General features: G+C 44.8%; 1 protein-coding gene and 1 long non-coding RNA gene across 5 annotated transcripts in view; one reads left to right on the top strand and one right to left on the bottom strand.

Annotated features, from left to right (window-relative positions):
* LOC110505829 (tau-tubulin kinase 2) overlaps positions 1–6,537 on the top strand; it is a 38,829-nt gene extending 32,292 nt beyond the window's left edge. For 2 of the 3 annotated variants that reach the window (XM_090221265.1, XM_036962731.2), the window contains exons 13-15: positions 917–1,279; positions 2,303–3,636; positions 3,906–6,537. In XM_090221265.1, the coding sequence (XP_090077391.1) occupies positions 917–1,279; positions 2,303–3,636; positions 3,906–4,404 (2,196 nt within the window). In that variant the 3' untranslated portion in view covers positions 4,405–6,537. The remainder of the gene's footprint in view (positions 1–916; positions 1,280–2,302; positions 3,637–3,905) is intronic. The other variant, XM_090221266.1, reaches the window with a different exon arrangement.
* Positions 6,538–18,675: 12,138 nt separating this feature from the next.
* Positions 18,676–23,065, bottom strand: LOC149972141 (uncharacterized). Of its 2 annotated transcripts, none has more exons than XR_016492049.1 (3): positions 22,815–23,064; positions 21,414–21,625; positions 18,676–20,188 (listed from the first exon to the last, which is right to left on the bottom strand). It is a non-coding gene; the product is annotated as an uncharacterized LOC149972141 (long non-coding RNA). The 2 variants fall into 2 exon arrangements; XR_016492050.1 differs by lacking the exon at positions 18,676–20,188 and adding an exon at positions 20,203–20,696 and having other exon boundaries at positions 22,815–23,065.
* Between the last annotated feature and the right edge of the window lie 246 nt (positions 23,066–23,311).

The raw sequence follows: 23,311 nt of genomic DNA, 5'->3' as shown, positions 1-23,311 counted from the left end.
CTTTACCTCTTCCTGCTCCGTCCTCTCTCCACAACTTTACCTCTTCCTGCTCCGTCCTCTCCACAACTTTACCTCTTCCTGCTCCGTCCTCTCTCCACAACTTTACCTCTTCCTGCTCCGTCCTCTCTTCTTACAACTTTACCTCTTCCTGCTCCATCCTCTCTTCTTACAACTTTACCTCTTCCTGCTCCGTCCTCTCTTCTTACAACTTTACCTCTTCCTGCTCCGTCCTCTCTTCTTACAACTTTACCTCTTCCTGCTCCGTCCTTTCTTCTTACAACTTTACCTCTTCCTGCTCCGTCTTCTCTTCTTACAACTTTATCTCTTCCCGCTCCGTCCTCTCTTCTTACAACTTTACCTCTTCCTGCTCCGTCCTCTCTTCTTACAACTTTACCTCTTCCTGCTCCGTCCTCTCCTCTCTTCTTACAACTTTACCTCTTCCTGCTCCGTCCTCTCTTCTTACAACTTTACCTCTTCCTGCTCCGTCCTCTCTTCTTACAACTTTACCTCTTCCTGCTCCGTCCTCTCTTCTTACAACTTTACCTCTTCCTGCTCCGTCCTCTCTCCACAACTTTACCTCTTCCTGCTCTGTCCTCTCTCCCCGACTTTACCTCTTCCTGCTCCGTCCTCTCTTCTTACTACTTTACCTCTTCCTGCTCCGTCCTCTCTTCTTACGACTTTACCTCTTCCTGCTCCATCCTCTCTTCTTACGACTTTACCTCTTCCTGCTCCGTCCTCTCTTCTTACGACTTTACCTCTTCCTGCTCCGTCCTCTCTTCTTACAACTTTACCTCTTCCTGCTCCGTCCTCTCTTCTTACGACTTTACCTCTTGCTGCTCCGTCCTCTCTTCTTACAACTTTACCTCTTCCTGCTCCGTCCTCCCTCCCCAACTTTACCTCTCATCACCTCTCTTAGCTCCCTACCTCTCCTCCATCTCTGCCTGAGGAGGTGTTGGCCAGGATGTCCAGTCCCCTGCTCCTGCGTTCCCCAAGCCCGCACACCCAGACCCTCCTCACCACCCTGTCGGACCCCCTGCACCAGAGGGACCCCCCAGGGATGAGTCACAGCTACTCAGCCGACCACCACAACCAGTACCTCCTCCATCCCACCTCCTCTTCCTCCTACCACGCCTCCCTACCGCCACCTCCTCACCCCGGCCTCGGTTCCGCCCGTAACCAATCACCCTCCGGGCGCAGGAAACTGCCCGCTATTCCGGCGGGCGCCGCCAGCAGCAAGTTCCCTTCCGTTATACGCATCACACGAGCCCAACTCCAGCAGGTGATTGATCAATCTACCCCTGGGCCACGAACCAATCAGACGTCTATCTATCTTGATCATAACACACCGCCTACCTAATTCCCTCCACTATTAGATACTTACTGTCTTTTTAAAATAGTTTGGTTGTTCTTTTTGTTTCCTTTTGCTGCTAGTGTGTTAGTTGTGCTGTGTTTTGTTGGGTTGTTGTTGTTATGGTTGTTATTGTGTTGAATTGTGGTGTTGTTGTGTTGTCGTCCGGCAGGGGGCTTTCTCCAGAGAAGAGCAGGCCATTGTGCTACAGACAAAGCATGCTCAGATCCATGTGTCCTGATGTCAGGGGAATAGTTAGGGTCATTTCCTTTACAATTCCTTTTCAATTCAGTAAATTCAGAGCGTGAATGAAATTGCAATTCCACTTTTCTTCATTGCAAGACAGGGACTTTTGTCTGTTGTTATTTCATATCCTCCTGTGTTCTCTCTCTTTTTTACTCAACCTGAACTGCTTTTTTACGGACCCTGACTTCCTGTCTCTTTTGTAAGCCCCTGATTAGTTGAGTGAATGTTTTTGTTGTTGTTGCAGATCTGGGTTAAATACGTGTCAAATACTTGAGTGGTGCTTGAGTAAGCATTCCAGGCACAATGGCATAGTCCCAAAAGTCCAAGCTAAATCAAACAGATGATAGATTTGACCCAGGTCCGTCTTGTTGCGCTTTTTTGATATCAACTAACAGCTTGACTGACATTGCCTTGATGATGCTGTGACATGTTATGATCATGTTATGATCTCCATTCAATATTTTCACATGATCTCTTACAATGCAATAATTTGACTCTATTTATTTGTTAACCTGCCCACTCTCTCTCTCTCTCTCTCTCTCTCTCTCTCTCTCTCTCTTTGTGTCTTTCTCCTTCCCCTGTCTCTTTCTTTCTTTATCTCTCTCTTTCTCCTTCCCCCCCCCCTCTCTCTCCCCCTTCTCTCTCTCTGTGTCTTTCTGCTTCCCCCACCCTTCTCTCCCTTTTTCTCCCTTTCCCCTCTCTCTTTAGCTGACAGCTCAGCAGTCCCCGTCTGGCTCAGACTGTGCTCCACAGGGCCTACAGCTGGAGAGACGAGAAGATGCAGCAGCTGAGGCCCAGCAGCCCCAGGATAATACTGCTACCACTGACATCTACATCCTGCCCACCCCTAGCCACACCCCTAGCCAGCCCGGCAGCCCCACCAGCCTGGATGACCTCCTGGCCGATACCCTGATCAACGGACGAGACACCCAGACCTACACCAAAGCCCACAGCCCTGTGCCAAGCCGAGCGTCCTCTCCTCGCTCCCCCCATTCTCCTCGCTCCCCCTGTTCTCCTCGCTCCCCCCATTCTCCTCGCTCCCCCCGTTCTCCTCGCTCCCCCCGTTCTCCTCGCTCCCCCCGTTCTCCTCGCTCCCCCCATTCTCCTCGCTCCCCCCGTTCTCCTCGCTCCCCCCGTTCTCCTCATTCTCCACGTTCTAATTCTCCTCGCTCCTCCCATTCTCCTCGCTCCCCCCGTTCTCCTCGCTCCCCCCGTTCTCCTCGCTCCCCCCATTCTCCTCGCTCCCCCCGTTCTCTTCGCTCCCCCCATTCTCCTCGCTCCCCCCGTTCTCCTCGCTCCCCCCGTTCTCCTCAATCTCCACGTTCTAATTCTCCTCGCTCCCCCCATTCTCCTCGCTCCCCCCGTTCTCCTCGCTCCCCCCGTTCTTCTCATTCTCCACGTTCTAATTCCCCTAAGTCCCCCCACAGCCCACTGTTCGGCCTAGTAAACGGCCATCTCTCTCCCCCAGCTAACGGCCAGGGAGACGTCAGTGGCTGTGGAGCCTTTCCAGAGCTCAAAGACCCTGAGAGTGACCAACCCCAGCCTGACAGGGGTGATGGGGTGGAGACCACTGACCAAACCCCAGCTCTGACCACCCCCTCTCCGCCACCCAGTCCCCGTAAGGACCCCTCCCGCAAGCTGAGCCGTATCCCCGTCCTGCTGGACCTTCTCCCCACCCCTGGCTCTGCCATGGAGAAGCTGCTCCAGAAGAAAGCCCCCCACCACCAGGGAGGAGGCCACCACCCAGCCCCCTCTCCCTCTATCTCCCACCGCGGCCCCGTCGTGGCCTCGCTCCCCCACGGGGACCAGCTGTCCTCCGCCTCAGACCACTCTGAGAAGGCCGATGAGTCGTTCCTGGGCTCTGACTGCCAGGGGAATGACGCCCCCTCCCTCTCCTCCTCTTCCAGCCCCCTGTTCCGTAAGAGCAAGATCCCACGCCCTTTTAACCCTACCAACCCGGCCCCAGAGCCGGAGAGTGCTGCACAGTACCTTCCACGCCCACCGCCGGGGAGACCACCCAGTCGGCTTGCAGCGGAGGGCAGGTAATAGGACTCTTCATGATTAGCTTTAATGACAGGTTTATCTCACCTTTATCATGGTAACCTGGTTCCGAGTCTGTTTGTGCAGCCTTGCCAACTCCTATGTTCATTGTCATGCCAATGTTTGGGGTTGGCAAGACAGCACCAACAGATCTGGGATGAGCCTCTACTATCATTAACTGAATTACATTCATCTACATGTTAAAGGTATATCTAAAGCTCTGAACTCATTCTCCTTCTTCCCAAAACCTCACCCCCTTCCTCCACCCAAGACTGAAGCGTTATCGTACCCGAGCGGGCAGCACAAGGGACTCAGACCTCCTGACCTGTCTGTCCCAGCTGATGCACCATGGTCAGGGTGGTGGATCTGCCCGCGGTTCCCCCCACCACGGGCACTCCTCAGCCCAGCTTGTAGGCTCCCGGATGGGCATGTGTAGCCTGACCAGCTCCCCCCACCACCATCACCACCGGAGCTCCAGTGCCTCCCCACGCAGCTGTTCCTCTCTACAGCGCTCTGTCTCCTCCTCCCCCTCTCGCCACGAACACCGCGGGGGAGAGCGAGGCAGAGGGGTTTGTTTCGGTCGCTCCTGTTCTCCTCCCAGCTTCTCTGGGTCCCCGCCTCCTCCCCGGCGCTCCTACCCCCACCATCAGGAGATTTGCTGCTGCCGCCAGGCCCGCACCGGCTCCCACCACCACCACGCCCTCAAGTGGAAAGTCTGCAGCCGCGAGGAGAGAGAGAGGAAGTGCTCCAGCAAGCTGAGCAGCAGATAGTGGGTCACTGCTCTGGCCCTGGTCCTAGCCTGACCCATAGAAACCCCTGGGCCCGTTTATTCAAGTCTCTCAGAGTAGGACTGCTGATCTACGATCAGTTTGGCCTTTTAGGTAATAATTAATACGATTACATGTACAATCGTATTCATTATGACCTAAAAGGTTAGACCGATCCTAGATCAGTAGTCTTATTGTGAGAGGCTTTACGAGTATGGCCTGGGAGTCAGTGTCGTTGCCACAGCAGAGGGTGGGATCAGGATGTTGATGCAGACCAAACGATCCTGCTCTGGATCAATGAAGACCTGAGGCTTCTGTCAGAGAATACTGAACATAATGTCCCCCCCTCTCCCCCCCCCCCCCCTCTCCTCCCCTGTCCCCCCCTCTCCTCCTTCACACTTTCTTCTCTAATTCCAACTATTTGGTCATTGTTTAGTCCCTAATTCATATGCCCACTTTAATAGTTCATACCTAATGCGAAAAGAATCTATGTGCATTATGCTATGTATAAGATGTTGGTGTTCTTGTGAGGTGTTTTCCCTCCTATCAGCAGTGAAGTGAACACACTTAGCCCTCATTCAGAATACCCTAGGTCAGTCAGTGGATGAGCACTCATTTATTCATCACTCACCAATTTAATATAGACTCAGTCTATTCTGTTTCCTCTGTACTGACCTGGGGAGTGCAAGGTATAGCAAGTCTACATTTATGGCCATGAAGCTCCAGAGAAATGTACACTATCTACAGAACCTATTTATTTACATCTTGACACACTTGTCACACCAGGTACACACTAACTGATGACATCATCGATTGATGTGTCCTCTCTCTCTCTCTCTCTCTCTCTCTCTCTCTCTCTCTCTCTCTCTCTCTCTGACTTCAGATGTACAGTGAGTGTCATTTATTTCTAAGGCATTTAAAGCAATCAATTGATCAATGATAGAAGTGATCAGTCTTTTGAGAAGGAAGTGATCCTTCCTTTAAAACAATCATATAAAATGTGTGTGTGCTCACACACGTACTTGTGCCTAATGTGTTGACTGATCTGGGGAATCTAAATGGCAAACTAAATGTGTGATTGAACACTAGTTACTGGACCATGATTCCCTTTGTATGCTCCTCTTCAGAATGGAGTCTGACTTTGTGTCCCAATTCTCTACCCTTCCTCCCTGGACTTAATAGGAAAGTAATGGTGTAAGAGATATGATGGCAACCCTCCCTAACCTTGCCCATGCTTACAACCATCCAATTCATTTAAATATATGGATGGAGGGGGGGGGGGGGGGCGGGGGGGGTGGATTGGGATGCCTGCTGAGGAGGATTGGGATGCCTGCTGAGGAGAATTGGGATGCCTGCTGAGGAGAATTAGGATGCCTGCTGAGGAGAATTAGGATGCCTGCTGATAACACTTATGGTACTCATTACCCACTACACTAGTGGTGAATACTAAGTTATTATTATCATTCATGTATAATGTGTGCCTTGCCTTGGCACTTTGAGCAGCTTCTGGTTTCACTGCAAAGTATGTTTCTCATTTTTATTCAAGGAGTCTAATAAGACTAATTTGTGCCAGCTGCAGACAGACAGTCCTCATCATGTGATTGTAGCAGTCTTATTCACTACAGACAGACAGTCCTCATCATGTGATTGTAGCAGTCTTATTCACTACAGACAGACAGTCCTCATCATGTGATTGTAGCAGTCTTATTCACTACAAGGAAAAGGAAGCCAAGTTAATGTTTTTATTTGATTTATTCAAATAACGATCATTGTTATTTATGATATTAAAAAAAGGAAATGTTTTAAACTAAAACGTAGATATCCTGTGTTGTATAAAGTTTAGGACAAGTCCAACATTTATGTCAAATAATATCATACTATTTATGTCAGTTTCCCTCCTCCAGTACCCCCAACAGCACACGTTGTTGTAGCCCCGGACAAACACACCTGATTTAGTTAATCGAGGGCGTGATGATGAGTTGACAAGTTTAATCAGGTGTGCTTGTCCAGGGCTACAATAGAAATGCGTACTGTTGTGGGTACTGGAGGACTGGAGGAGGGAAACACCGATTTATGTCATAAATATCCTATACCAAATCAATGTTTCAAACTTCCAAAGGATAAAAAACATGCGAAGAAGAATGTTGTCTTTGCTTTGTAATGACATGTTTTGTGCACTATTATTTCAAACAGTTAATGTATTGTTTGAGAACCGACCCCATTTTCTTTACTTCATAAAGATTCAATGAACACTCATTTAAAACCTCCCTCACCTAACATTGGTTCTACCTACTACACCCTCTCCCTTAGCCTGAAATCCAGAACCAGTTTTGTGCTGACATTCCACTCGTTGTACTCTGTGTCATTGTCAAGCATTGGCATGACAAGGAGTGGTATGATAGCAGAAACAGTGATACGCAGGCTACCTCTCCCCACCCCTCTGCTTGTAATACACTGTGATATAACTAACTCATGCTTCCAGCACTACTACGCCTTGCATGCGCTGCCTACCGAGAAAAACAATCAACCAATCAGTGAAGTAAGCAGCATACCAGTTCCCATAATGCACTGTGATTGTCTGAAAGGGACTTATGTTTGTTGGGTAGTACCACATGTATTTTGGTTGGAATATTTCATTTGCTTAGTTTTCCCTTTCGTCTCATGATCTCGTTCACTCTTATCGTCCCACTTGACCCACAGCATTGGTCTGGTTTCCTAGCTCTCCAATGCTCACATCTTAGGACTACTGTACTGACTCATTACTGATAAAAAAAAAAACTTCTGTATTTATTTTACATCTGTCTGATTGGCTTATTATCATGATGTGACACATGCATAGTATGGTCTGATTGGCTTATTATCATGATGTGGCACATGCATCGTAGAGTCTGATTGGCTTATTATCATGATGTGACACATGCATAGTATGAATAACGTGTAGAGGAAAATAATTGCCTTAATCTAAAGTACTTTTATCATACAACCATAATCTACTGTAATTCTGCAGTATGAGATGAACTATAATGATCTACTGTATGTCAAGTGAATTGTTTTATTGGTCCATTGTGGTAGATGGTATTGGTACCTGCCTACAGTCTGGTGACATTCCAGGTTGTTTACATTACAGACATGTTGATACAGATCTGATTGAACTAAGATAGCTACAAATGTGAAAGAGAGTAGTGTTTAACATTGCAGGAACCCCATCAATTACTTAATGATCTGTGCAAAGTGTAGGCAACCTCTCACAGAGCAATGTGTAGGCAGCCTGGAACGCCCCCTCTTTCTCACAGAGCAACATGTAGGCAGCCTGGAACACCCCCTCTGTCTCACAGAGCAACATGTAGGCAGCGTGGAACTCCCTCTCTGTCTCACAGAGCAACATGTAGGCAGCGTGGAACGCCCTCTCTGTCTCACAGAGCAACATGTAGGCAGCCTGGAACGCCCCCTCTTTCTCACAGAGCAACATGTAGGCAGCCTGGAACACCCCCTCTGTCTCACAGAGCAACATGTAGGCAGCGTGGAACTCCCTCTCTGTCTCACAGAGCAACATGTAGGCAGCGTGGTTCTCCCTCTCTGTCTCACAGAGCAACATGTAGGCAGCGTGGAACTCCCCCTCTGTCTCACAGAGCAACATGTAGGCAGCGTGGAACTCCCTCTCTGTCTCACAGAGCAACATGTAGGCAGCGTGGAACTCCCCCTCTGTCTCACAGAGCAACATGTAGGCAGCGTGGAACTCCCTCTCTGTCTCACAGAGCAATATGTAGGCAGCGTGGAACTCCCTTTCTGTCTCACAGAGCAACATGTAGGCAGCGTGGTTCTCCCTCTCTGTCTCACAGAGCAACATATAGGCAGCGTGGAACTCCCTCTCTGTCTCACAGAGCAACATGTAGGCAGCGTGGTTCTCCCTCTCTGTCTCACAGAGCAACATGTAGGCAGCGTGGAACTCCCTCTCTGTCTCACAGAGCAACATGTAGGCAGCGTGGAACTAGCTCTCTGTCTCACAGAGCAACATGTAGGCAGCGTGGAACTCCCTCTCTGTCTCACAGAGCAACATGTAGGCAGCGTGGAACACCCCCTCTGTCTCACAGAGCAACATGTAGGCAGCGTGGAACTCCCTCTCTGTCTCACAGAGCAACATGTAGGCAGCGTGGAACTCCCTCTCTGTCTCACAGAGCAACATGTAGGCAGCGTGGAACTCCCTCTCTGTCTCACAGAGCAACATGTAGGCAGCCTGGAACTCCCTCTCTGTCTCACAGAGCAACATGTAGGCAGCGTGGTTCTCCCTCTCTGTCTCACAGAGCAACATGTAGGCAGCGTGGAACTCCCTCTCTGTCTCACAGAGCAACATGTAGGCAGCGTGGAACTCCCTCTCTGTCTCACAGAGCAACATGTAGGCAGCCTGGAACTCCCTCTCTGTCTCACAGAGCAACATGTAGGCAGCGTGGTTCTCCCTCTCTGTCTCACAGAGCAACATATAGGCAGCGTGGAACTCCCTCTCTGTCTCACAGAGCAACATGTAGGCAGCCTGGAACTCCCTCTCTGTCTCACAGAGCAACATGTAGGCAGTGTGGAACTCCCTCTCTGTCTCACAGAGTAACATGTAGGCAGCGTGGAACTCCCTCTCTGTCTCACAGAGCAACATGTAGGCAGCGTGGAACTCCCTCTCTGTCTCACAGAGCAACATGTAGGCAGCGTGGAACTCCCTCTCTGTCTCACAGAGCAACATGTAGGCAGCGTGGTTCTCCCTCTCTGTCTCACAGAGCAACATGTAGGCAGCGTGGAACTCCCTCTCTGTCTCACAGAGCAACATGTAGGCAGCGTGGAACTCCCTCTCCGTCTCACAGAGCAACATGTAGGCAGCGTGGAACTCCCTTTCTGTCTCACAGAGCAACATGTAGGCAGCGTGGAACTCCCTCTCTGTCTCACAGAGCAATATGTAGGCAGCGTGGAACTCCCTTTCTGTCTCACAGAGCAACATGTAGGCAGCGTGGTTCTCCCTCTCTGTCTCACAGAGCAACATGTAGGCAGCGTGGAACTCCCTTTCTGTCTCACAGAGCAACATGTAGGCAGCGTGGAACTCCCTTTCTGTCTCACAGAGCAACATGTAGGCAGCGTGGTTCTCCCTCTCTGTCTCACAGAGCAACATGTAGGCAGCGTGGAACTCCCTCTCTGTCTCACAGAGCAACATGTAGGCAGCGTGGAACTCCCTCTCCGTCTCACAGAGCAACATGTAGGCAGCGTGGAACTCCCTCTCTGTCTCACAGAGCAACATGTAGGCAGCGTGGAACTCCCTCTCTGTCTCATAGAGCAGCTATGATGGGACTCATCCCAAGGCAGACACAGACGGTGTTCAGTCAGTCAGTTGCCTTAATCATGTGTTTTCTCTTGTCTTCCCCTGGCTGTGTGTAAAGCAAGGGATAACTGAACTGTGTCTGTCTGTCTACTCTGTGCTGAGGATCACTCCACTGCTTAGCCCCAACCTACCGTCAGGTTCCTCCCATAGGCTGTATAGGGTTCTCCCTTTCCCTCTTTGACAGGTGTGTTCAAATCAAATGTTATTTGTCACATGCGCCGAATACAACAGGTGTAGACTTTACTGTGAAATGCTTGTTTAGGAGCCCTTTCCCAACAATGCAGTGAAAAAGTAAGAATAATTAGCAAAATAAAAAAGGGAATAATGACACAATAAAATAACAGTAACGAGACTATATACAAGGAGTACCAGTACAGAGTCAGTGTGCAGGGGTACGAGGTAACTGAGGTAATATGTACATGTAGGTAGGGGTAAAAGTGACGAGGCAATCAGGATAAGATCATAAACAGATTAGCAACTGTGTGTGTGTGTGTGTCTGTCGTCATTATGCATGTGTGAGTGTGTGTGTGTGTGTGTGTGTTCTGCCTTTATAGATCTGTGGGAACTATTTCTCCAGCAAATTAGCATCAGATAGATTGCTTTGCTTTCTGTTGGCAGCTCTGTTCTTATTGGCTCGTTTGGCCCAATCAAGTTGTCCATTAACTGGACAGAATGCGTGACTTCAACGTCAGTAACAATTTGACCAGTGAGCTGTGTCTGGATTCTGGAATCAGAACCGAGGTTGAGTGTTGTAAGGGTTTTAAATTTCTCTTGGTTGTATGATAAAGGTCTGTTTTTACATCTAGAGATTGTGATGTAAACATCAATATAGTACCACACCAAGCAGTATTGCGATATCTTTTCAATTCTAGGCTATATTCGGTACTTCCATAAGCTAACTAACTGCAATTTTTTAATATAGAACTTTAAAAAGTGAAAAGTATTAATTTCAAAGATCATCTTGATGAACCATCACTTATTGCTTCAGTAATGGCTTCAGTAAAGAGCTAAAGGAATAAACAGTGATGCCAATAATCAATCCATTAATTATATTTGTATTTTATTGTTATTATTGCACAAACAAAGTGGTATATTGTTACTTTCCTCACTGAGATTTTGATTTGTCACTGGTGACATGGTGGTGGGATTGTACAGGTGTCACGAAGCTGTCATAGCATGCCTGTATCTGTGCTCCAATGATTGTACTCATTCATGGCCAGGCCACAGATACTGTGTTGTTGGAGGTTTTGGGACAATAGGCTAAACAGCTAAAAACAACATCAACAAACAACAAACAACAACAAATGGATATATTGGGTGTATGGATGCTAATTGTTGCCTTTGTTAGATATTTCTTGAAATGGTTCACGTTTTAGTCCTGTGGTGCAACGGTTTAGAAATATGTGTACAGTCAGAAGGAAAGACTGTAACAAGGGGAAGATCTACATTGTACATAACTGTAATTATTTATGTTTGTTTTATCGTTCATACCATATCAATGCCTTGTACAGTGTGTTTTTTTTTCTCAGTTAATTTAAAATTATTTTGTATTTTATTTTTATAAACTGGTTATAAATAAAATACTCATTCAGCATGCAGAAAATAACACACTTGACTTATTTATTTGAGAAGTGGTCTAGTGGTCTAGTAGATGATATTTCAACAGGTTCGATTTGACTTCTGGTTACACTTCATTCGAAAGGCACTCGCACATCTGACCTATCTTTTTTGCAGTGTCATGTTAACAGTTGAATAAAATTAGAAAAAATAAGGAACCCGCACACTGCTCTTGATAGTATCACTGCTCTTTCATAAGCTATACATATCGACCTCACGGCCTTCGTCAGAGCTTTACATATCGACCTCACAGTCTTCGTCAGAGCTTTACATATCGACCTCACGGTCTTCATCAGAGCTTTACATATCGACCTCACAGCCTTCATCAGAGCTTTACATATCGACCTCACAGCCTTCGTCAGAGCTTTACATATCGACCTCACAGCCTTCGTCAGAGCTTTACATATCGACCTCACAGCCTTCGTCAGAGCTTTACATATCGACCTCACGGCCTTCATCAGAGCTATACATATCGACCTCACAGCCTTCGTCAGAGCTTTACATATCGACCTCACAGCCTTCGTCAGAGCTATACATATCGACCTCACGGCCTTCGTCAGAGCTTTACATATCGACCTCACAGCCTTCGTCAGAGCTTTACATATCGACCTCACAGCCTTCGTCAGAGCTTTACGTATCGACCTCACGGCCTTCGTCAGAGCTTTACATATCGACCTCACAGCCTTCGTCAGAGCTATACATATCGACCTCACAGCCTTCGTCAGAGCTTTACGTATCGACCTCACGGCCTTCGTCAGAGCTTTACATATCGACCTCACAGCCTTCGTCAGAGCTTTACATATCGACCTCACGGCCTTCGTCAGAGCTTTACGTATCGACCTCACAGCCTTCATCAGAGCTTTACGTATCGACCTCACAGCCTTCATCAGAGCTTTACATATCGACCTCACGGTCTTCGTCAGAGCTTTACATATCGACCTCACGGTCTTCGTCAGAGCTTTACGTATCGACCTCACGGTCTTCGTCAGAGCTTTACATATCGACCTCACGGTCTTCGTCAGAGCTTTACGTATCGACCTCACAGCCTTCATCAGAGCTTTACATATCGACCTCACGGTCTTCGTCAGAGCTTTACATATCGACCTCACGGTCTTCGTCAGAGCTTTACGTATCGACCTCACAGCCTTCATCAGAGCTTTACATATCGACCTCACAGCCTTCGTCAGAGCTTTACGTATCGACCTCACAGCCTTCATCAGAGCTTTACGTATCGACCTCACAGCCTTCATCAGAGCTTTACATATCGACCTCACAGCCTTCGTCAGAGCTTTACATATCGACCTCACAGCCTTCATCAGAGCTTTACATATCGACCTCACGGCCTTCGTCAGAGCTTTACATATCGACCTCACGGCCTTCGTCAGAGCTTTACATATCGACCTCACAGCCTTCGTCAGAGCTTTACATATCGACCTCACAGCCTTCATCAGAGCTTTACATATCGACCTCACAGCCTTCGTCAGAGTTTTATGTATCGACCTCACAGCCTTCGTCAGAGTTTTATGTATCGACCTCACAGCCTTCGTCAGAGCTTTATGTATTGACCTCACAGCCTTCGTCAGAGCTATACATATCGACCTCACGGCCTTCGTCAGAGCTTTATGTATCGACCTCACAGCCTTCGTCAGAGCTTTACATATCGACCTCACGGCCTTCGTCAGAGCTTTACATATATCCTTCACGGCTTTCATCAAGGGCCTCCCGGGTGGCGCAGTGGTTAAGGGCAGCGCCAGCTGTGCCACCAGAGACCCTGGGTTCGCGCAGTGCACGCTAACCAAGGTTGCCAGGTACATGGTGTTTCCTCCCACACATTGGTGCGGCTGGTTCCGGGTTTGATACGCGCTGTGTTAAGATTGTGTATCGGAGGACGCATGACTTTCAACCTTCGTCTCTCCCGAGCCCGTACGGGAGTTGTAGCGATGAGACAAGATAGTAGCTACTAACAATTGCATACCACGAAATTGGGGAGAAAGAGGGGTAAAATTCAACAACAACAAAAAAACACTCAATCAGACATCTGAATTTCTCTTAAGAAAACCAAAAATATATTTAATAATTGGCTACAAAGAGATCTTTCTATACTTGGGAGAGTACTTCTGTCCAAGGCAGAGGGACTGTCTCGTTTTGTGTACCCCTCATTATCTTTGTGTAAATCCTTCTAATGGTAAAGAGATCAATAAGACCTTTCATCTGGAAAAATAAGTCTCACAAACATTAAAAAGTCGGTCCTTTCTAATAAAAGAGCTGAAGGCGGTCTGGAAGTGTTGGATTTTGTTGACATAAATAACACTTTCAAGATCAACTGGTTGAAAAGATCTTTGATCAATACTGATTCAATATGGTATTTAATTCCAAATCATTTATTTAATCATTTGGGAGGTCTTCAATTTTTACTGAAATGTAGTTATATTCCTGAAAGATGACCTGCTAAATTGGCTAGGTTTCACCAACAGGCTTTAATGGCCTACACAGTTTTTTCTCCTCATAAAGCTCTTTTGTGGAACAATTCAGACATAACTGTAAGGAATAGGTCATTGTTCTACCCCAGCTGGCATGAGAGGAATATTGACTTTGTCCTTGATATTTTAGACAACAAGGGTAATATTCTCACATGTGAACAATTTATAACATTGAAAGAGTTTCCAATACCTTTCAGAGAGATTATTTCTGTGATCAAAGCCGTTCCCAGTGGTCTAACTACACTAATGAAAACTCATCTTAGCATTGGTAATGATTACAAAATGTATCCAGAACTCAGATTGGAAGGCGTGGGCTTACTTGAGAAATCTTGTTGTAATAAATATATAAGACAAATTCTTCATTCACAAAACCAATTGGAAAAATGCATGGTTAAGGCCTTTCAAAAATTGTACACCAAACAAAGTTAAGGAAGTGCACGTTAAAACTTTACATAAGATATATCCATGTAATTCTATGATATCCACATTTGTGGATATTGATGATATCTGTGTTTTCTGTGAAAAAGGTGAGAATCTGTCTCACTTGTTCTTTGAATGTAAATTTGTGTCAGAATTTTGGGAAAATCTTGCAAAATATTTATTTACCATTATGAACAATACTCATGTTTTTGACATGAAAGATATATGTTACTATTGCAATGATAACAAGTCCATTGAAATTATTGTGATTTTTAAAAATTCTTGTTGCCAAATACTTTATACACAAACAAACATTTTAAAATTCTATTTTTTGTGTGTTTGAGTATTTTCTTGTTTATACCTGTTTTGTTTTGTTAGACATGTTTGATGTAGCACTGTAAGTTGATTTTTGTATTATGAATAATTTAAAACAATGATAGGGGGGAGACAAATCAAACCGAAAACTGCAGGCAAAAATGATTTCTGCTACTAAGATCAGTGAAATGTAGACTAAACTGACAACGGAGTGAAGAGCAGAAATCTCAACTAGCAAGCAAGTCGCAGCAATGAAGAACGCGAAGAAGGGGATCATTCTGGCAGAGGGGAGATTTTCGGCACAACACCTGCCTGCCCCAAGTCCAAGCAGGCAGCTTGCTAGTCAGTCAGCTGACAACTCGCTAGTTGTCCTATCAACTTCAGAATGCTGTAAATCAGGTCAGCATCATAGCTATTTAGAAAGGAAATTATTGCCTCGACATTGTCAAGCCCAGCTAGACAGCTGTCAACGTTTGCTGCTTGCTAGCTAACGGTGTCCACTTCAAGACATAGCTAGCTAGTTATTAGCTAACATCATGTAGCTAGATATTCTTGACATGTTTATAACTTGAATCACTTGAATACTTGCTTGTTGTGTGCATGCATGTTCTCATACATTTATCATACTGTTATCTGGCACAACAGGGCAGTGACACTTTGGCATGGCCTAAGTTACTGAAGATTGAAAGACAGGAGTTTGTTCCTGCGTGAGCAGAGCAGCTCTGCCCTCACCCATGGCCCTGCCACATCCGCAAAGACCCCCAGCCGCCCCACGGTATCCCAGCCCTCTCAGCAGGGGCCAGGCTTCTCCAATGAGCACAGGAGGGGCTGCAGATTGACCAGGCCTGGGACCGGTCCTCGTAGGGCAAGCCGTGTCCAGCTGTTCTTTCCCGCTCACTCCCTGTCCTCTGGGGCTGAGTGGGATACTACCCACCCACCTTCTTGGTCACACTACCTGAGTGGCGTCAGCCTAAGTGGGGTCAGTGCTCTCAGTAGTCCCTCCTTCAGTTCAGCCTGGAGACAAGCTCCAGCCTCCACCTCCAGGGCCACTCCCTCAGGACATCACTCTGCTCAGAGAGCAAGTCTGGGGAATTTCATGCTGTCCCCTCCAGAACTTCAGCACCAACACAGTCCCAGACCGGGGGTCCATCAGTAGCCGCAGGAGGAGCGCCAAGATGGGAATGGGAGGGCAGGGGAGGCAGGGTGGTGGGTTCCAGACTGAGAAGGAGGTCCAGGGAGATCTGATGGTGGGGAAGGAGGAGGTAATAAGATGGGGGACCCAACGCTGTTCCAGCTCAACTACAACAACCTGGAAGACTTCCCACCTATGGGAACGTTGCACGCCTCACCACCGTGAGTTTTATACTATTGGGCAATTCTACAGTAACGGAGTGATGCTGAGACTCATTTTTGTCTCACCTGTGAATTGCTGATAAAATCTTACTTGTATCAGATCAATCAAAACAATGTACATAACATACTGTTCTCTCTCCAGTAGACTGCAGACAGAACCATCACGGAGTCAGTGCAGAGCGGCCTCACTCCAGACCTAAGACTTTCACTTCCACCCCGTTCAGCACCAGGCCCTCCAGCCCTTCCCAGTCCCAGAGGCAGTCACTGGGGCCCTAAACGTCAATGTGGGCAGCCCCCCTCTGTCTGCAGGAGGAGTGAGAACTGCTAAAGAGAGAGAAGTACGTGTGGTGGCCCTTTCCTGCAGTCAATAATCTGAAAGTGCCCACTTTGACCTCACGACTGGAATGTTATCAATACACTTCATTCTTTTTTTCTTTTTTTTGAGCAAAAAATCTGGTGTTTCTATGTAAAAACACCTTTGTTAAATTTCAGTCTTCTGTGATGTATATGAAATGTAATATTGGGATGGAAACTCAAAATGTAATACATTTCAATGCTAAATCTGACATGGTACAGGTGTCTTCTTTTTTTAAGCCGTAGCCATGTGTGTGAGGTGGGTACTTTTGTTTCAAAGTAGATTTGTTTAAGACTACCAAGAAACACCCTGTGCGATCCTCATTTAGGCCACTGCAGTCAAAGGTTTCAAGGAGGTCCAGTCACCATTATAACACTCGCTGCCCTTGTCTTTCATCCAGACTATATGTTTTACTTCTGTTTCCCAATGTGTTCCAGGAGCTTTTCTTTGTGCTACAGCTGCTGACGTCTAGAACACCATCCGTCACAGAGGAAGAGGAGGAAGATCTAAGGCTAGAGAAGTCAGGTGAGAGGTGGGGATTCCTTCACAGGCCTACTAATCAGTATAGAGGTGTGAAGTGGATGGAGAGGGAATAGCATGATAAAAATAAACATTGTGGTTGATCTGATAAAAGTAAGATAATTAGTATGTTTTGTGTAATTCACATTTTATTTGTGTAGGTATTGTGTAATATTCTTTCTCTTTTAGGTCAGTTTATATAATGTTTTATTGGTGGAAATAGGACTTTGCTGACCCTTGAGTTATATTTGATCTATGCAGATGTCCTGGAAAGAGGTTACTACAGAAATATGCACAACTGTGTCTACTTCTCTGTCAGGGTGCTGGAGAATCAGTTTGAGTGAGTTCCCCCTTACTTCTTTATTGTCAAATGATACTGAATGTTTAAGACTTGAATCCTATGATAATGCTGCTCTGTATAATGTGTTTGTATATGTTTTACTGCAGCTGCACTCTTGGCTAGTTCTCCCTTGAAAAAGAGGTAGTTTGACATCAATGTGAGAACCTGCTAAAAGAAACCCCATCAGTCCTGAGACCCCAGCAAAAATAATATTTTTATTTCTCTGACGTTCATTGATCTGCATGTCCAGCCCTTATATTTAGCCTCACATTGAAGTGTTTTACCGTGTTCTTTTCAGGACAACCAGGGCTACAAGTGGAACACAAAACTATTTGACATAAACAATTGCAATGATGAGTTCTATTGAAAATTGTAAATAAAAAAATGTCAGCCAAAGCAAAAACCAGATAATACATTTATATGAATGCTAGAAATAAAGAAATTGTTTGCTCACTGGGAAATGAATATCCAACTTGTTAGGGACAACTGTGTGGAGTTTGGAGGTTGTGACAGCAACTATGTGAGCTTATTACTTACCGTATTATAGACACTATGTCCTGGTATTTCCTATTATCTATGTAGAAGAACCCCTTACAGAATTATAGACACAATGTCCTGGTATTTCCTATTATCTATGTAGAAGAACCCCTTACAGAATTATAGACACTATGTCCTGGTATTTCCTATTATCTATGTAGAAGAACCCCTTACAGAATTATAGACACAATGTCCTGGTATTTCCTATTATCTATGTAGAAGAACCCCTTACAGAATTATAGACACTATGTCCTGGGATTTCCTTTGATCTATGTAGAATAACCCCTTACAGTATTATAGACACTATGTCCTGGGATTTCCTATTATCTATGTAGAATAACCCCTTACAGAATTATAGACACAATGTCCTGGGATTTCCTATTATCTATGTAGAAGAACCCCTTACAGAATTATAGACACTATGTCCTGGGATTTCCTTTGATCTATGTAGAATAACCCCTTACAGTATTATAGACACTATGTCCTGGGATTTCCTAATTATCTATGTAGAATAACCCCTTACAGTATTATAGACACTATGACCTGGGATTTACTATGGTCTTCTAGATTAACCCCTTACAGTATTATAGACACTATGACCTGGGATTTACTATGGTCTTCTAGATTAACCCCTTACAGTATTATAGACACTATGTCCTGGGATTTCCTATGATCTATGTAGATTAACCTCTTACAGTATTATAGACACTATGTCCTGGGATTTCCTATCATCTATGTAGAAGAACCCCTTACAGAATTATAGACACTATGTCCTGGGATTTCCTATCATCTATGTAGAATAACCCCTTACAGAATTATAGACACTATGTCCTGGGATTTCCTATCATCTATGTAGAATAACCCCTTACAGAATTATAGACACTATGTCCTGGGATTTCCTATCATCTATGTAGAATAACCCCTTACCTTCTAATGACTCTTGTGTAGCTTGTGAGCGTTATAGGGAAAAACGTGAGTCAACTTTTTATAGATGGCTTTTTAATTGTTTCTATTAGGGCTGGGCGATATATCGAATTCATTTAATTGTGAACAGGCTGTTATTCAAACAGTTGGAGACAGACAGGAGGGTGTGTTCAGAACAGTTAAACTGTCCTACCTTGTTAGCAAGCAAATAGATCAAATTTAGCTGGCTACTCACTAGCACGTGGTCTTGCGCTTCAGAGATTGTTGATGAGATCTGTGTTAATGTTCTGGAATGCCTGCCTCAACAAGTTGGTCATTATCATTGGATGTGCATTGTTAATGGTCCTGGTTACATTTGTAACAAAAAAGGCATTTTCATCAACAGACATGAAAGCCATATCAGTGATTATTGCCCCAAAAAAAAGCACATTTAACTATTTTGATCAAAGTGTTAGTGGGTCTTATGGTTGTGGAAGGCTTATATTTAACCTGGGTATAATTTTACAAGCCCTGAATTCATTACATTATTCCTGACTGTTTGAAACGTAGTGTATTGACCTTTTAATTGTGCAACAATGTGTAATTAGAAAAATAATACAAAGAAATCAAGATATATATTCAACAAAAATGCAACAATTTCAACAAATTACATTTCATATAAGGAAATTGGTCAATTTAAATAAATAAATTATGCCCTAATCTTTGGATTTCACTTGACTGGGCAGGGGCGCAGCCTAGGTGGTCCTGGGTGGACATAGATCCACCCACCTGGGAGCCAAGCCCATCCACTGGGGAGCCAGGTCCCGCCAATCAGAATGAGTTTTTCCCCATAAAAGGGCTTTATTACAGACAGAAATACTCCTCAGTTTCATCAGCTGTCTGGGTGGCTGGTCTCAGACGATCCCGCAGGTGAAGAAGCAGGATGTGGAGTTCCTGGGTTGACGTGGTTACACATGGTCTGAGGAAGCCGGTTGAACTTAGTGCCAAATTATCTAAAAATGACTTTGGAGGCTGCTTATGGTAGAGAAATTAACATAAAATTCTCTGGCAACAGCTCTGGTAGACATTCCTGCAGTCAGCATGCCAATTGCACACTCCCTCAAAACTTGAGACAACTGTGGCATTGTGTTGTGTGACAAAACTGCACATTTTGGAGTGGCCTATAAAACAGTGTGTGGTTCTAACTGTGTCAAGCACATGAAGTATGTTCCATTTCTCTATCTGTGTTTATGTTGTATACAAATGTGTTATTATGTATCCACTGTTGTTTGCATGTGTATGTGTGTGCACAAGTGAGATGGTATCATGGTAGTATACTGTAGTATACATCTACATTGACTGTGTGTGTGTCTGTGTGTGTGTCACACCTGGGTGTCTGTGTGCCACCCAAGTGTGGGAGCTGGTCCACGGTGGAAAGAGGTTGCTGAGGGAGGGGCTGATCTCACCAGTGGCCAACCCTCTGAAACCCAAGGACTCCATCTGTGCTCAGCTCTGTGATGTGGAGCCAGCAGGCTCTGCCGAGAGATACCAGGTACACATACTCTATTTGTTGTAATGGCATCCAGAAGAACCTGCATGAAATAACCAAAGACGGCAAGATGCTGCCATTAATACTCATTGAGTGGGTTTATAGTGTTAGATTCGAATTCTCAGAGTAAAAAAATGATGAAAAAAAACAGTCTCTATCACTCCTCAGATACTACAGTATTACTTCTGATGTATCATGTCTCTAGTATAACAATGTTCCACGTTTTACCCAGAATCTAACAATAGTCTTATTTGTGTGTGTCTTTGACTATAGCCTCTTATGTATCTTCAGGTTCTGCAGTGTGAAAGGTTTGGAAGACTTCAGGGTGTTCCTTCCTGATGAAACTTCTCCTGCTGTAAGTCGATTCAGAGGTGCTCTTTCAACTCTTTCTGTCTAAATCAGTCGTTGCTGACGTGACGTTGCTAACATGCGTTGTCGCTCCTTCCAGATTCTCACCACGTCTGAGAACATCCAGTCTCGTCGCAGCTCAGTGCCCTCAGAGACTGGTGGTGTGGGTGGGGCCGAGGCTAAGACTGGAAGTGGGGCCGGTGCTGCGACGGCACCCAGGAGCAGCCACGGACACCAAGACAGGAAAAGGCAAGGAGGCTTTGACATTATTATGGTGATGATGGTTATTATGGTGATGATCGTTATTATGGTGATGATGGTTATTATGGTGGTGATGGTTATTATGGGGATGATCGTTATTATGGGGATGATCGTTATTATTGTGGTGATGGTTATTATGGGGATGATGGTTATTATGGGGATGATGGTTATTATGGGGATGATGGTTATTATGGGGATGATGGTTATTATGGTGATGATGGTTATTATGGGGATGATGGTTATTATGGGGATGATGGTTATTATGGGGATGATGGTTATTATGGGGATGATGGTTATTATGGTGATGATCGTTATTATGGGGATGATGGTTATTATGGTGGTGATGGTTATTATGGGGATGATCGTTATTATGGGGATGATGGTTATTATGGTGGTGATGGTTATTATGGGGATGATGGTTATGGTGATGATGGTTATGGTGTTGATGGTTATTATGGTGGTGATGGTTATGGTGTTGATGGTTATTATGGTGGTGGGGATGGTTATTAAGGTGTTGATAGTTATTATGGTTATGATGATGATGGTGGTTATTATGGTGATGATGGTTATTATGGGGACAATGATGATGGTTATTATGGGGATGATGGTTATTATGGTGGTTTGGTGTGGGTGTGGGTGGGTGGTGTCAGGGGACCTACCTGTGGTGTGGTCCCAGGAGGAGTGCAGTAGGCCAGAGCCTCCTGTTTCGGGTGCTGTACAGCCCCCAGTGACAATCCAAGCCCTGCTGGATCAGCTGGGGGTCTTGTGGGGAGGAGACTGTTGCTCCTCAGAACCCCTCCCCTTGTTCTTCATTGAGATCACACTCACTACTGTCCTCGGGGCCAGTGGCTCTGAAGTAAGCCTCATTTACCTTTTGAACATGTCTGTGGCTTAATATTCTACCAGTATACAAGCAGTATGTTACCAGTATTACCATTACAATGTATAACTATTACCAGTATATTACCATAACAATACAACTATTACCTGTATATTACCATACCAATATAACATTATTACCAGTATATCACCGTAACAATATAACAGTATTACCAGGATATTACCATAGCAATATAACAGTGGTGCCAGTATATTACAGTATTACCAGGGTGTTACCAGTAAATTACCATAACAATATAACAGTATTACCAAGGTATTACCATAACAATATAACAGTATTACCAGGGTATTAACATATCAATATAACAGTATTACCAGTATATTACCATAACATTATAACAGTATATTTCCATAACAGTAGTACCCGTATATTACAATAACAATATAACAGTGGTGCCAGTATATTACCAGTATATTACCGGGATATTACCATAACAGTATAACCGGGATATTACCATAACACTATAACAGTATTACTGGTATATTGCCATAACAATATAACCAGTATATTACCATAACACCATAACAGTATTACCAGTATATTACCATAACACTACTACCATTATATTACCATAACAATATAACAGTATTACTGGTATATTGCCATAACAATATAACCCGTATATTACCATAACACCATAACAGTATTACCAGTATATTACCATAACAACATAACAGTATTACCAGTATATTACCATAACAACATAACAGTATTACCAGTATATTACCGTAACAATATAACAGTATATTACCATAACACTATAACAGTATTACCAGTATATTACCATAACAACATAACAGTATTACCAGTATATTACCATAACAACATAACAGTATTACCAGTATATTACCATGCCAATATAACAGTATATTACCATAACAATACTACCAGTATATTACCATGCCAATATAACAGTATATTACCATAACAATATGCCAGTATATTACCATAACACTATAACGGTATTACCAGGGTATTACCAATACAACATATCAGTATTACCATGGTATTACCATAACAATAGAACAGTATTACCAGTATATTACCATAACACTATAACAGTGTATTACCATAACAGTAGTACCAGTATTTTACCATAACAATATAACAGCATTACCAGGGTATTACCAGTATATTACCATAACAATATAACTATTACCTGTGGTTTCCCCCAGATCAGAGCCATCCATGTTCTGTGTCATGTGCTTCTTTGCAGTGGAACAACTTCCTGTTCCTTGTCAGACAGCTGGTAGAGAGGGAGATTCTGGCAGAGGAGGAAGTGGTCCCAGTTACCCTGGCTAACAGAGTTAATTGAGAAGATTCAGCAGGAGTCTATCCCCACTTTCTCCTCCTCTTCCTCTTCTATGCCTCTGTTACAGTCTTCTTCTGCCCACACCTCCTCCTCCTCCTATTCTCTACCAATGTCTGAGTTCTACAACCACATGGACATCCTGCAGGTCTCACTGCAACCTGTAGAGGGAGCCAACTGACCACACAGACAGGCAACGGACAAAAAGTATCTCTGTTGGCCAACAATGCCCAGTCTTTTGAGTGAAAGGCTGACAGTAACAGGTGTAGCTGAACTAATGTACTCTGACCAGACCCTGTTGGGATTCCAGATTCCTGAGACAGGAAACATTATTTCCCTGTAATGTG

Source organism: Oncorhynchus mykiss, chromosome 25 (assembly GCF_057628025.1).
Source record: "Oncorhynchus mykiss isolate SJ-2025 chromosome 25, ASM5762802v1, whole genome shotgun sequence".
NCBI classification, from domain to species: Eukaryota; Metazoa; Chordata; class Actinopteri; order Salmoniformes; family Salmonidae; genus Oncorhynchus; species Oncorhynchus mykiss.
This window is presented reverse-complemented; position numbering and strand designations above follow the sequence as displayed.